Raw genomic sequence first — 14,551 nt, forward strand, 5'->3', positions numbered from 1 at the left:
TTTGGCCTTTTTAAAGCAACTTCTACAAAATCAAATACATTTCAATATGGGGACAAGAAAGAAAACTCCAAATATACACATCAGTCTGTGATCAAATCAGTGAGTTCATAAATATGCTTCACTGTTGTTGTTGTTGTTGTTGTTGTCTGTTGACAGACTGCGAGTACACCCACAGCATTTTTTCCAATTGCAAATGGTTAGCAGTCAGGATGGCCAAGCGGTCTAAGGCGCTGCGTTCAGGTCGCAATCTCCTCTGGAGGTGTGGGTTGGAATCCCACTTCTGACATGCAACCCTTTTCGCTTGCTAGTACTGATCTGACACCTTCATGTGGTTCTTGGCTGTTCATTAGCTTCCATGACTGAGAATTGGCACACTAAGGCTAATAACCCACTCGATCAACTCCAGGCTCAGCTGGTAATGCTGAGCTTCTGAGATGGCTGCATGTTGCTACCAGACCCGTCCATCGTTCCTGATCGCTGAGATGAGAAGGAAGCGAAATATCTCTGGAACAAGTTTGTGAGTCTTCTGAATGCAGTCTCATGACTACACAACATCCATTTGCTTGGTTTCCCATCATACAACATAAAACTATCACCTTTCTAGATTGCATTGTTTGCCTACTGTGCTATTGACGTTATTTTCCTGTTCGCCTGCTTGATTTTCCGGTTGACGTGAACACTTAGAAGACAGATTGGAAAATGAACCTTGTCGGCCTTTAGCTATACAGCTATGGTATTGGATGTTCCACCAAAAAAATTGACATGATTATTTTAACTTTATTTGGAAAAATAAACCCCACCAACTGAAACGAGCAGTACTGTGTAACCCATATTGTCAAGGGGGCTTAAATGCATTGGATTTCAACACTTCTAACACAATCTACAAAATATATTGGCTAAAGAGATATCTGCAAGGAGTAAGTAAATTATGGTACATTATACCACAGCTTTTTTTCAAGAAGGTCGGGGGAATTGAATTTCTTTTAAACTGTAACTATAGTGTTGATAAACTTCCTTTCAATCTGGCAAATTTTCACAAACAAGCTTTACTTTCTTGGATGTTAGTTTATAAACATAACTTTTCACCACACAAGTGTCTGATTTGGAATAATCAAAATATTCGATGTAAGAATAAATCTTTGTTTTTTAAGAAATGGTTTGATCAAAATATTATGTTTGTGACACAGCTGTTGAATGAAGATGGACATTTATAATTATGCTGAGTTCTTAAGAGAGTATGCATTTCCAGTTACACCTAAAGAATTTGCCATAATATTTGATGCTCTCCCTGCCGGACTATTGATGTTTTTAAGAGGAAATGTTGGAACAGCTGGATGTACATTTTAAGGCAAATTTGATGCTGGACAGTGTACACTTAACAGATAAAAGATGCAACAATGGATATTTGAGGAAACTTTCCCAAGAAATTATTACCCCAGTAGCTAGGTCATTGTGGAACTCGAGATTTGCGGACATGGATATAAACTGGAACTCAGTATGGACGTCAAGCAATAGGTACTGTGTCACGAACAAAATTAAATAAGTTTCTTTTAAAATCATGCATTCAATCTACCCTGTTAATCAGGCCATCTCTAGATTTAAAGATATCAATACCCACTGTACCTTTTGTTAACAGGAGGAGGAAACTATTTGTCACCTTTTTTTTATGTCGTTATACTCATGTGTTTTGGATAGAACTTGAAGTCATGTTTAAATGTTTGACAGACATCAAGATTAAACTTAAGAAAAAAAATATAATTCTCACTTATGATGAAAAAAAATTCAGGGAAAGGAATTGTTTTTGTTGAATCTTTTTATTTTACAAGTAAAATATTATATTAATAAATGTAAGTGGTCATCCAAAAAAACACATTTCTATGAATTTAAAATAGAAATAAGATATTACATCCAGTTATTACAAAATATGAAAGACAGAAAAGCTATAAAAACATTAGAATATGATAAATTATTATGAATGAGCCAGATGAGGCTGATATTAAAGTCACTGTGCTATAACTTTAAATACTGAATTACAGCTGAAAGGAAAATGAAGTGATGGTTTGTCTGATGGGCAAAAAGATAACTGCATGTTTTCAAAAATATATTGGACAACACAGATCTTCTTCTGAAAGAACTGACCGTATAAAACAATTTTTTTGTGTGTGTTATTTTTTACATGCTCGTATTTGGGCTCAGTTTCAGGACCGCGGGAAGCAGCAACACGCCCCGGAGCACGTGGCGTCCCCGGAAACAGAAAAGGAGAAGAAGAAGAAGAAAGCGGATGTGACGGCATGGTGTTTACATTGCTCCGTTGAGTCGCGAGTAAACGGGATCTTAGAAAGTGGATTTGATTGAATTTCTCTTTGAAATCGTAGATTTACCCGCAGAGTTTGGGCGCTGTCGCCGCGTTTCAATGGGTGCTCACGGGGTTTTGGGCAACGAGCCCGAGTCTATTGACTACTCGGTGCACGAAGCCTGGAATGAGGCCACCAATGTCTACCTGCTGGTCATCCTGGTCAGCTTCGGCCTGCTGATGTACGCCAGAAAGTAAGGACAGTTTTGCGCTTGCAGTCAACCATTCACTCTACCATTCGGCTTGCAGTAGATAAACGTGCAACACAGACGTGTGGCTCAGTCAGAGGTCTCCCGCTCTTCAGATATTAAAATATTCATATTTACACCATACTCCATTGAAAAATATCGTATTTTAATATTTCCTTGGTTACATCATAATGGGCATATCTCATACGGCATTACGTCATCGATAAAACAATCATTTTGGGGGCGCTTCAGCTTAATTCATATTACACTCCAACAGTAATGTATTTTGAATTTGTGCCTATTTTAATTATTGGTGTAACCTACTGGCAGCAACCAGTTCGATGTATGTGTCTCAAACGTATCGCTACCATTCTCATTGTCTTTGTCCACTTATATTTTAGAAACAAGAGGAAGATCATGCGTATCTTCACTCTGCCTCCCACCGTCGGGAGCAGCCCGGAGCCCAACTTCTACGATAGCCTGCAGAAGGTCCGCCTGCGGCAGCAGCTGGAGATGTACTCTCTGGGTGAGCATTAGTGGAGTCTGCATGGGAAAAACACAGCTTGTCCGATAATACAGACACTCACAGGAGGAAAAACAATGTGATGAACTCGGGGTCAGTCGGGGCCACGGATTTGGCAGTATGATCATGATGTAGTTTTTCCAGTATCACACATGCACATTAAGTCTTATAATCTGAAATGTATCTTTCATTTTTTTTTTTTTTTACTCTACAAAGTAGGAATTGGCTCTGCAAAATGTTTTCATTACATTATGCTTTAGTTAAACATCAGGCAGTGCACTTGTGTAAACACCTCATGACTGACAAATGTATCAGATGCCCAGATTGTGATCAGTCAAAATAAGCACCTGTGTCTTCTGTCATGTCTTTTAGCCAGGAAGTTTGAGCAGCAGCAGGGCCAGACAGACAGTGTGCAGCTCTCCATGGAATGAGAGCAGGAAGGAGCTCACCCAGAGCAAACACTCCTGCGTCTTCACGCCCTCTGCACATGGATAGAAAAGGACTTGGATGGCTGTCATCATTAGCCATCGTTTAAAAGCCGCCACACCTATCCAAGTTGTCTCTGTTTGGCTCCTCGAAAGTGTCTTCTCATTCACCCTCTGTTGTCTCTTCTTCGTCTACAACGCATGCAGAAGGCACAGCTGGATGGATGGAGAAGCCAAGAGCAAAGGGGAGTGTGGCATCTTGCAGGTTTCCTGTACTGCATCCAGCAGTGACTCTAAGTTGAGCAATGATAAATATTTAGCTGCAGTAGTCGTCACTGAGGCATTGTCAGTGTGGTTTGAGATTAAAAACACAAAAAAGAGTCAACCATGAAGAATTTCTTGCACATGGAACAGATCATTATGCTTTTAAATGTAACATTGTTTCTAGTCGTTTCCATTTGTTTTTTTTTTTTACTTGTTTTCTAAATGACAGCTGGGTACTAAAATTAAAATTTAAAAATGTGAAAATAAAGGCACATAAACCTAAAGTAACTGAGTTTGCACACCTTGATGATCAGAACTGAGTTAACTTGACTACAATTTATCACTTTTTCATCCAACTAGCTTGTACCTTACAAGCTAAACTTTAGAAATGACAAATATTTGCATATTCATAGATTCTGGATTTTTCACTGTGAGCAAAGTAGATTTAATTTTCAAGATTTACTAAGTAGGTTATACAACCTTTATTCCCAAAAAGCTGGGACACTGTAAGACAAATAAAACAGGATGTGATAATTTGCTATCCTTTTCACAAATACTCAACTGAAAAACAGTACAAAGACAATATATTTAAGGTTTGACCTCATCAGCGTCATTGATTTTTGTAAATATTTGCTTATTCTGAATGATGGCAGCAACACATTACAATTTGGGACAGGAGCAACAAAAGACTGGGAAAGTTGTAAAAAAGCTCTAAAAACACCTGTTTTATTTGTTTTACACGGTGTCCAGACTTGATTGGAATTGGATTTGTATTAACTTTGTGGAGGAAGAAACATTTCAGACACATCATTATTCCAAGCAGAGCATTTTTATTTGTTCTGAAACATTTGTGGAGGAGATCTTTAATGTGTCCAGTACTTGGTTCATACTTGCAAAACTACTGATCAGATTACCGTCAGGCTCAGCTGTACCTTGTGTTAAGTGCTAATTAGCAAATGTTGCATGCTAACATGCTGAACTAGGATGGTAAACATTATACCTGTTTAACACTTGCATTTTAGCTTTATATTGTGATCATTTTAGCATGTAGCTCAAAACACCACTATGTTCAAGTACATTCTTACAGAGCTGCTAGCATGGCTGCTACAAAAAAAATCCCATTCACCACTGGACTTCTGTGGTGTCAGAGACAGATGTCTTAAATCAGCACTATTAAACCAAAACTAACCGTGTGGTCAGCAACAGGAGAGCTAAAAGTTTAGTAATTGGGGTGAACCAGTGTTTAAAACCATTACAAGTCCTTCACCAGTGCAATGTCTAACTCCTTTTGTAAGAACCTCTCAAAGATCACCCACCATGGAGCAGTTTTTTTTTTTTCAATATACTGAAACATGGAGTAAACTGTTCGTAAGGGACCAACCAACATGATCCCTGTTTCATCCTGAACTGGGAAGTTGAAGAATTTTAACTGATGCAACATGTCCACAGATGACAGAAACAAGACCTGAAGCATACAATAGATGACCCCAGTCATGAAATAATAAAGTAGACAACACAGGCATATCCAGTAATTATCAATACAGTAAAACAAATGCTAGAGAAGGAAATTTTTTTTTTCCTTCATATACATAAACACTTGAATCAAGTAAAATTACCACCTCACGGTTGTATGCCTTACATCCACGCCTGTCCAGACTCAGGTAATAAATGCTGTGAAGACTTTGAAGGAATTTAACAAAACGACTGGTCAAATTTGGTCAGAAACGTGTTTGTGCAGAACATTATGATGTCACATTGAAGTCTGGGACTTCGGGAAATGTCATTACTTAATGATTTTTATCCTGCGAGACATTTATGTAAATTATTTTTAATAATAAGTGTATGAATTCTTGAGTCATGGAAAAAAACGTGTTTCTGTGTGGTCACACTGACCTTTGACCACCAAATTCTCAGTATCAGTTCATCCTTGAACATTAGTGCCAAATTGAAGAAATTCTCTTAAGGTGTTCCTGAGATATTGTGTTCATGAGAATTGGACGGATAGGCATACAGATGGACAACCCAAAAGCATAATGAATCCAGCCACGGCTGTCGCCAGTGCAGAGGCATAAAAACAAAGCATGCGCTCTTTGATTTAACAGAGTTATTTTGTGACTGTAGTGCTACACATTCAGATTGTAATTCTTTGTGAGACAGCCATCAGTTAGGAATGGACAACTGACAGAATTCATTTACAGTAATCTTGTAGTGTTGGACTGATTTTCCATCAGATGGTTTCATTACACACAAACAAACAGCTGATATCTTCAGCAGTGTAAACCACGGCCACGTGGTTTGCACCTCTTTGGAAATGTTTTATTTCCTGCATGACTTTGTTAAAGCTTGGCACCAGAAAAATATACAAAATGCTCCAGGCATAAAATTAGTTGTACAAAGCGAATTCCCTTGTGCCTTAACTCATTTAAGACAGTCGTCTGAACAGAGAGTATAAAAATAACACGTTTTGAAACGAAATATAAAAACGCAATTATGTACAAAAAAAAGAGGCAGCCAATCAGCAAACAGCAATAAAACAAACACTATTCATTCACACAGTACAGCAAGCGGATTCTGCAGAAGTAAAATAAAATTCAAGTGGCAGGAGCAAGCAAGGTGCTCATCTACAATGCAATGTTCTTTATTGAACAACAAACCCTCAGTGTGGGCCACGAGGACAGACCTCCACATCGTCAACAGAGAGCGCGCTGGCATACCGAGACGTCCAGTCTCTGAGGAAGAGCTCCTCTGCTTGGCTCTGCAGAGTCTCTTGGCCCTTTGTAATCTCAGAGCCGGTCTGGTTCACCACCAAGCCCACACCGGCTGTCTGGGTGAAGTAGTTCTCCGACCAGTTGGACGTCCCTGTGAGCACAGAAAAAAAATCACACGAACTGGTAAGACCAACATCTGACATTTTGGTGACGTTTCTGCTCTCACCACCACATGGGTTCCATCAAGGAAATATCGGCTAAATGCCAAAAAGCTAGATGGCAGTCATGTTAGCTGCATGTAACAATGGATATGATTTTCTTCTCCACATTGTGCAGTGAAGGATTATTTACTTTGTCAGTGTTTGGAATTGTTTTATGGGTCTATAAAATGACAGGATTATAATTCAACAACACCAATCTTTGCAGACCTGCAGCTAAAACACTAAACTGCCAAAAGCAGATAAAAGCAAAATCTCACACCTGACACAACGTAAAATGAAAACACCTTAACATGTCTTAAAACTGTACCTAAGACCAGTACAGTAAATGTACTTTTTCCACCTCTGAGCCTGTTACAGTGGTATTTCTTTGTTTGAAGGGTCATAGCAGTTCTAAAAACATAGCACGTGGTAATAGCATACCTATATAGACCACTCTGTCTGTAACCATGTACTTGGCATGATTGACTCGCGCAAAGGGAATCTTCATCTGCTCCGCTGTTGAAGGCACCGTAAAGATTTTCTGCACAGAAACAAAAAACAACAGGAATTTAGGATGCATTTCCCTTCTGTTCACCCTCACTGTGTGTTAGTCAGGAAATCAAATCTCCCAACGTACCACGTCAATGTCACATTTCAGTGGAGGCCTGTTGAGCACCAGCAGGGACTGCAGGAAGGTGAACATGGAGGCAGGCGAGTGCTTCCAGCAGCTCACCAGGAGTCGAACCTGCACGCCTCTGGTGCAGGCGGCGGCACGCAGGGCCGAGTCGATGGCGGGCCAGAACCTGAGAGAGAGAGAGACCGACACACAGGTTGAACTCTTCAGCAGGGAAAGCTTTCCAGAAAACATGTATACCGTCAGTATCACAATGTCTGTGGTGGCAGTGGGAAAATGAGGGAAACAAAGCCAAAGCAGAGGAAACGATGATGTATTCACCACTGTACAGTGAGATTTACACTTGAAGACAATCAGTCCTGTAATGTGTCTGGACACCAATAAAAGCTGAGGACTGATCAGCATTCGTTCAGCCGGTGTCCAGCATTTTAACTAGAAAGTAGGTGAATCTTATAGAAGCTTTGTCAGTCAATCATGGTCCAGTGTTGCGACTGTTAATTCAATAAATATCCTTTTAACTTGTCTATATCTATTTGCAAGACAACATGAATGGCATTATTTGATACTGTAAACCCTGTATCTAATTGAGTAACTTGAATAATGAAGGATACAGAGATTTAACACATTTTGTGCCTGATGATGAATATGTAACAGTATATATTGGTGGGTCGCACCTGAGTGGCTCCGTGAACTGAGACAGAGGAAGATAGTCCATGACAGAGATGTAAATGAATTTCTGGGCGTCGTCGATGACAGATAAGATGGTGGAGAGATCGTCTGAGCGGCCGCGGGCTGAGATCTGCGGAGGGGCGCTCTGCAGGAAAACAGATGTAACACAGGAGCTAAGAATCATGGGAGCAACCAGAGATTCATCTGAAATGTATCTAAATATATCCCTATAAATCAGGATTAGACCAGGCTGACATGATCATATGATGATCTAAACGCTGTTTCATATCCTTTAACACTCTGACAAGAATGCAGTTCCACTTAAATCTGCACAATATGCCAGCTATTGATAAACTGCATATAAAAAACATCTGTATCAGCCTTCAAAATTGCATCGTAATCGATGTTAAAAAACAAACTCCTCCTCTGCTTACAGAATAGATCTGAACTTACAGACAGGTAGACCTGAGCAGGCACTCCATTGAACTTCAGGCGCAGGGGATTCTCGGAGCTGGACAGGGCGGAGAGACGAGCAGGCCAGTACGGTGGCAGGGAGCCGTTGCTTGCGCCACCGAGGCTCCAGTAAACCCCAAAGATCCGAAAGGCATCCTGAGCCAGGCAGCTGCAGTCCTCCACCGTCAGGCCGACCTCCTTCACCTTGGTTCAACAAAGTACACAGGAGGCATTAATCCTGTCACAGCCACAACTGTGACTCTGTTTGTGTGCATCAGTGGTGGGATCATCTGGGGCCTGTTCTAGGACGCAGGATGAATGAATGAAAATCAAGTTTTTAACCTTGTTAACACGTCCAGATGTTGTTGGGGGTTTTTTTTACATGCTACGATACATATCATGAGCCAAATGGAGGAGAGCTACTTGAATGAGTCATCTGAATGAATGAATACAACCTGCAACCCGCTCTGATCTGGAAGCGCAATTAAGACCCACATTATTTTATTACTGTTTTTAAGACATAGATCAGGAAAATGTGTAATGTCCATTTATCCACTCTGGAACAGCGCTGTTCTGAGGAGGCAGGCACTCTAAAGTCTGAAGTCTCGGCTGAACAGTACCTTCTGTCTGTAGAAAAGAGCTTTCACCTGAGAGTCAGGCTTGTGCTACTACTGGCTCTACAAATCAACTGGACAGTAATGTAATCTTTGACTGGACAGTAATGAACCCCTTCCTTCTAAAGCAGAGGGCCACATGGGGTGAATGTAGTGACTGCTGCGCCTTGTGCCATCTGCCCACCGATGCAGATACATTTGAAATTGCACATTTTTCTCTACATTGTACCTGACTTAAAGAGCGCCAGTCCATGTTAGCACTACCCAAGTAGAAGTGCTTTTGATCCACCACCCACAGCTTGGTGTGGACAATTCCTCCAGTCACGGCATTGAGGTCTACCTCTCTGACTTCTGCGCCTGGGGAAAGAAACCCACACACAACGAGAAAACATTGAGAAAAAGGAATTTTGGTCAGGGAAATGATGCTGATAAACTGTGATGATCTGGTCTGTGATGCTAACTAACAGACGGTACAAAAATTTATGTTGTTAATGCTGCTGTTTGGGGGACACATTTCCTCTTTTGCTTTTATTCTTAAATTCCTGTGGGCAGAAATGTAGCTTCATCTCAGATTTGGACCAGCAGGGTGGACTTTTTGGATCTTAGTGGTGATGGGATACTGTTTCCTGTCTGCAACCTCAATTACTGGCTCCGGCTCATAAAATGTGTGTCTTTTAACAAATGATATCGCCCTGTACAGCTTTCATTCATGGTGCACACAATATATCCATATCGTCGGGTCATGATGTACCTGTCGCTGCCAATTCTGCCGTATCTTGGGTTGAGGTCTGAGGGCTGTTGACGGCAATCTGGAGTTTCACACCTTTGGATTCAAGTTGTCTAAGTCGCTCAAAGACCATTCTTCCCTGCAAAATATGTGAAAATGATATCATACACTTTAGAGGCTCAAAAGACTCTCGTATAATTGCTTGATGTGCTGCATCATGAGACAGAGGCATGATGCAGAACCAACCTGAGAGTCAGGCGAGTCAGCGAGCTCCAAATCGCTGCCTCGTAGAGTCAAGTAGAAAGCGGCGATGTGGACCGAGCTGTTGGCCTTGTCGAGCAGATGTAGCCAGCTATCTGCGATGCTCTGTCTGGACGAGGGAGAAGACTGGTGGAGACCCACAGGGATGCTCTCCACCAAACGCACCCTGGCGAAGAAAGAGGGAAACTACAGCTACAACCACTTACACACCAAACAGAATCCAGGCATCATCTTAAATGTGTTCTTGTGCTATGTCTGGGTTCTGATGGTGAACTTTACTAGTTCTTATTCTGTGACAGTAAACTACTCAAAAGAACAAAACTGATGGGACAGATCTACACTGATCATTTTCTCACCGACAATCAGTGCTGCAAGGCTCTGGCACAAAGCCAAAGCCCTCTAGCATGTGCAGTTCCAGCTGAGCCGTGAGCTGAGCCACAGACATGGGAAGCCCGTACTGCCAAACATGCTGCCCAAACCCTCCAAGAAGCAGCAAGATGGTGGGCAGGAAGCAGAAGAGGCCAAAACTAGACCATCCAGAGCTCTACAAAATGAGAAAAGTACAATTTGAACTTGGGTAAAGTTATGATTGTAACTTTGACAAGAGTCTGGTAAACAGTTCAGGATTGTGCTGCATGCCAAAGCTGTTACAGGGCTACAGGGTGTGGTGAAATTCCTTTTAATATGACTGACTCTGTTGAGGCCATGCAGGAAACAGTGCGACTGATATCAGTGCAAGCGGAACAACGTGACCCACCTTAGTTGACTTGGTTGAGCTGGCTTTTGCTGGCTTCTCTGGTGCTACAGGAGACGTCGATTCATCAATGCTGCCTCTTTCCTCTGCAAGGTTTGAAGACTCCAACTGCCTTATAAGTGGTTCATGATGCTCCTTGACCTCCGTTGAATCATGGTCTTCAGACTGTTCACCTGCCAAGTCGTCCTCGCATTCAACGTCTGACGAAGATCTACTGTCCTTTAATTCATGTATGTTCATCTGCTCCGTCTCCCACGGTGGCTCTTCATCCATAATAGCCTCCTCTTGGCTGGCCTCAGTTGTGTGAGGGATCTCTGCAGACTCTGATTCTTCAGCATCTCCAGAGGCAGCGACACTAAGCCTGCTTTTAACCCCAACATCGGACGTCTCTTCTGTGTCTTCCGGTGGCTTATGGCTGATGGAGCCCTCGCATGGAAGGTGCGATATGGGGGCTGGTATGGTTTCAGCTTCTATTTCAAATGGTTTTCTCCTGTCTTGTTCTGACCCCTGCTCTGGTCTGAGGGCAGGTCTGGGGCTTACAGTCATAGGAGGGCAGTGCACAGACTCAGACAAACTCCAGCTCTTGGGTGCGGTAATTAGGGAACTATGGGCTGCCGCAGTGGCCTGTTCTGTGCCGAAAAACGGAGAAGGGGCTTCAAAACCGATTTTGGGGATGCGGACCGTTGGCAGGGGGAGGGCTCTGACATCGGGTGGCTTGGATTTCGAAGCCTCCGCGCTTCCAACTTTCTCAGGGGACTGAGCTACGTGGACAGGGGTATCTTTTTTGGGAAGAGGCAGCTCTGTGCTCTGGCTCGCACCGGTGGGTCGTTTATGGAAAGTAGGGATTCGGGAGACGGGTTTCCCACCTTTGCGGTTCATGTCTTCTTTCTCCTCAAGCTCTGTTTTTGCAGTCTTGTCATCAGCCAAGAGACGATCCAGCACAACGCTACAATGCTTCAGTTCCTGAGGAAGACAGTACTTCTTCAGAAAAAACACACATTTGTGTATGTAAAAATCATTTATCTATAGCACCTTTCTCACCATACGCACATAAGTGTTAAGCCACAACACCATTAAACAACATGAACAATACTTTAACACTGTACATTACCTCGAGAAGCTTCTGTAGCACTGCAATAGCTACAACAGCCACACCTATTCAAATGAGCTACCTTACCTGTCTGTTCCACCCCTGGCCACCACAGACTGTTTAACATGTTGTCATGGATGCCAAAATCACAATGACACTTTTCATAAATACGGTGACATTCCATGGCAACCATCTTTCAGTGTTCAAATAGAGAGTACAATTAGAATAGATGGTAGATAGTAGAACAGACAGAATAGAGGGTGGTTCATCAGGGCGTTACCAGTCTGCTGATCATATTTCTGTGGATGCTGCATCAGTTCTACAACATGTATATTAGTCCTCCCATCAACAATGAACACTGACACATTTCCCAACAGTGTTTAATTTACTTTATCTTGTATGCAAATGTCAATGAATGTCTCCAAACTGTTTTAATAGGCCATTCTTTCCATTTTTTCTCCAGTGTTTGAATTTGTATATGTCTTCAGTCTCATTACCCAACAACATAGGCCTTTTTGAGAGAGGAAAATCCCAAGTGCGAATAAAAGGAATGAATGATGGATGACATTTAGCTGCCTCGGTAATGTGCATGGCTTACTAGGACACTTGAATAGAGCACAACCAACATTAACGCTATCAGGAACACTTCTGATTTTCCATCGATGACAAATCAAAATGGTGTGGAAAAAAAGGCCTTTAACACAGGATATTTTGTCAAATATTGATAACAACATTTGATAAAAATCAATCATTGTATATTATATTAAGAATTGTGTAAGTGGTTTTATACTGAGTGGGACATTTTGTAGTTGAAAAATAAACTATGTACTGTAACAAACTGCAATTCTGGCATTTATGTACAGGAATATCTTGTTTATTATCTGCCTACCTGTAAACTGATACCGATATATCTGCAGTAAGTTAAGTTTTAGCTTAAGTTTTAAACTACATCTTACGAAATTCACATTTTGTATAAATAGTGGAGCACTTTATGACATCTGCTCTTAACACTGGCTCTATATAAACATACAAAAGCTACAGCCTGACAGATTTATTGACAGGCCGATATGTCACAGATATCTGTCACAGCAAATGTTTGGACAGATATGCAAAAACTAAAATCATGTCCAATATATCTTTGATGTATATATACATGTTTCATACTTACCCTTCAAAATAAATGTTGCTGTTATCTTTATAATAATAATCATCGTATTTACCAACTGTAAAATATAATGCAAAACATTAACCATAATTAGGGGATTCTTGTCCTTAAACATTATGTGATAATGATAAGAGGAAAAAAATTTGCCAATACATAAACCCACAAATATTGATTTTGACATTGGCCTCAAAACATTAGTATTGGTTGAGCTCTCCTGTTTATATGTAAATAAATAACTCACATGCTTAATACATAAATCGGCTTTTCCTCTGTTTAAGCAGGCTGAAGGAGATTAAAACTCTTCCACACGAGCCTGACAATATTTCCTGGTGATGATTACACGCTGCACAGGCACAAAGCTTGTGTCTCACCACATGGCTGTATAAATAAGAGTTGCGCCACACCCAGGCACCCCACAGCATACAGCTAGCTAAACATCTAACAACAAGAGGTGTGTGTTGTTTGGCTTTTCTGTAGGGTGAATTATAGCCTACCGTCACATCTGTCTCCTCAGCAGTTTCCTCCTCCAGCTCAGCCGGGGGACTTTGATCGGTCTCCATCACTTGGCTCTGCACAGACTCAGAGTCTGACTCATCTGACTCCTGACAGGACAAAATCGGTTACCAGTTAACAAGGAGGAAACAATACGGTAATAAAGCATCATTTATAAATTCCACAGTAAAAGACTTGTTATCTTACCCTGCGCCGTGCAAATGTCAAAAGTCAAGGGAAAAAAAAGACTGTTAAGAGCAAACGTTTCATCATCCGAAACACCGTCTGTGTGACAAAAAATTAATAGATAAAAAATAACTTACCATGAAGTGCAGTGACTTGCTAACGTTAGGTAGTAAGTTTTGGCTGGGCGCAGGGGCTCACACTCACGGTGCAATTATTAGCTCTCACAGTTATGCTAACAAGCTAAGCAAGTATTATACGTTAACGTGCTAATAGCAGTAAATATACGACCGTTTAGGGTTGGCTGGTTTCTATAAAACCCTTCCTTGAGTATTTTTCTCGGGTTAGCCAGCTAACGTTGCTGGCGTTGACGATGGCGAGCAAGCTACGTGGCCGACAGCGAAGTTTTCAGCAGTGGAGGAAGAGGAGGCGGAAAAAGCTGAGTAATAAAAATACCCACCTCGTACGTAGTGCTCCCGTGCGGGCGGGTCGACCTTCTCCGTGTAGCCGGTGCTGTGTCCTGTAACTCTGCCTCACTTGCCCGACTGGAGCGGATACTTTTTCTGGATCGCAGTACCATCGGCATCTTGTACCACTTTAATAATGCAGCAGTCTTCGTCACACGATATTAACGGACGGACCGGAGCGTGCAGACACGTTTACTTGCTATTCTGATGAGAGCCCACTCTGGTACAGGGCTATTGCCAAGCTATGCTGTGGTAGACGAAACGTGCATTGAACAGCTGCTAGAGTTAGCAAAATACCTTTCCCGGTGACCCAAGAACGTTTAAACTGATTTGAACGAGCCGTCCGTCTCAAAATAAGTAAACAGCAAATTGAAGAAACCG

At 41.6% G+C, this 14,551-nt stretch overlaps 2 protein-coding genes and 1 non-coding gene across 4 annotated transcripts; 2 read left to right on the forward strand and 1 right to left on the reverse strand.

The window, feature by feature from the left end:
* The first annotated feature begins 203 nt into the window (after window positions 1–203).
* Window positions 204–286, forward strand: trnal-cag. Its single transcript has one exon. It is a non-coding gene; the product is annotated as a tRNA-Leu (tRNA).
* Window positions 287–2,288: 2,002 nt separating this feature from the next.
* On the forward strand, window positions 2,289–3,939 carry smim19 (small integral membrane protein 19). The gene is made up of 3 exons (XM_041944587.1): window positions 2,289–2,547; window positions 2,943–3,067; window positions 3,437–3,939. Exons 1-3 carry the CDS (start codon window positions 2,414–2,416, stop codon window positions 3,493–3,495), a joined length of 318 nt encoding a protein of 105 aa, XP_041800521.1. The 5' UTR covers window positions 2,289–2,413; the 3' UTR covers window positions 3,496–3,939.
* A 639-nt stretch (window positions 3,940–4,578) lies between these two features.
* Window positions 4,579–14,537, reverse strand: pld7 (phospholipase D family, member 7). Of its 2 annotated transcripts, none has more exons than XM_041943970.1 (12): window positions 14,164–14,537; window positions 13,523–13,630; window positions 10,777–11,736; window positions 10,376–10,563; window positions 10,005–10,185; window positions 9,783–9,897; window positions 9,261–9,388; window positions 8,418–8,621; window positions 7,970–8,109; window positions 7,299–7,464; window positions 7,103–7,202; window positions 4,579–6,612 (listed from the first exon to the last, which is right to left on the reverse strand). In XM_041943970.1, exons 1-12 carry the CDS (start codon window positions 14,287–14,289, stop codon window positions 6,410–6,412), a joined length of 2,619 nt encoding a protein of 872 aa, XP_041799904.1. In that variant the 5' UTR covers window positions 14,290–14,537; the 3' UTR covers window positions 4,579–6,409. The 2 variants fall into 2 exon arrangements, with proteins under 2 accessions (XP_041799904.1, XP_041799905.1); XM_041943971.1 differs by lacking the exon at window positions 14,164–14,537 and adding an exon at window positions 13,844–14,108.
* Window positions 14,538–14,551: the final 14 nt, after the last annotated feature.

Source organism: Chelmon rostratus, chromosome 9 (genome assembly GCF_017976325.1).
Source record: "Chelmon rostratus isolate fCheRos1 chromosome 9, fCheRos1.pri, whole genome shotgun sequence".
Classification (NCBI taxonomy): Eukaryota; Metazoa; Chordata; class Actinopteri; order Chaetodontiformes; family Chaetodontidae; genus Chelmon; species Chelmon rostratus.

Bases quoted from the DNA above. Each gene is read 5' to 3' on its own strand.
- smim19 (XM_041944587.1), top strand. From the start codon at position 2,414: ATGGGTGCTCACGGGGTTTTGGGCAACGAGCCCGAGTCTATTGACTAC. The intron at 2,548-2,942 runs GTAAGGACAGTT...CTTATATTTTAG, and splicing joins CTGCTGATGTACGCCAGAAA to AAACAAGAGGAAGATCATGC. The intron at 3,068-3,436 runs GTGAGCATTAGT...CATGTCTTTTAG, and splicing joins GCTGGAGATGTACTCTCTGG to CCAGGAAGTTTGAGCAGCAG.
- pld7 (XM_041943970.1), bottom strand. From the start codon at position 14,289: ATGCCGATGGTACTGCGATCCAGAAAAAGTATCCGCTCCAGTCGGGCA. The intron at 10,186-10,375 runs GTGAGAAAATGA...TTTCTTCGCCAG, and splicing joins CCTTGCAGCACTGATTGTCG to GGTGCGTTTGGTGGAGAGCA. The intron at 8,622-9,260 runs GTACAATGTAGA...TGTTGAACCAAG, and splicing joins ACTGGCGCTCTTTAAGTCAG to GTGAAGGAGGTCGGCCTGAC.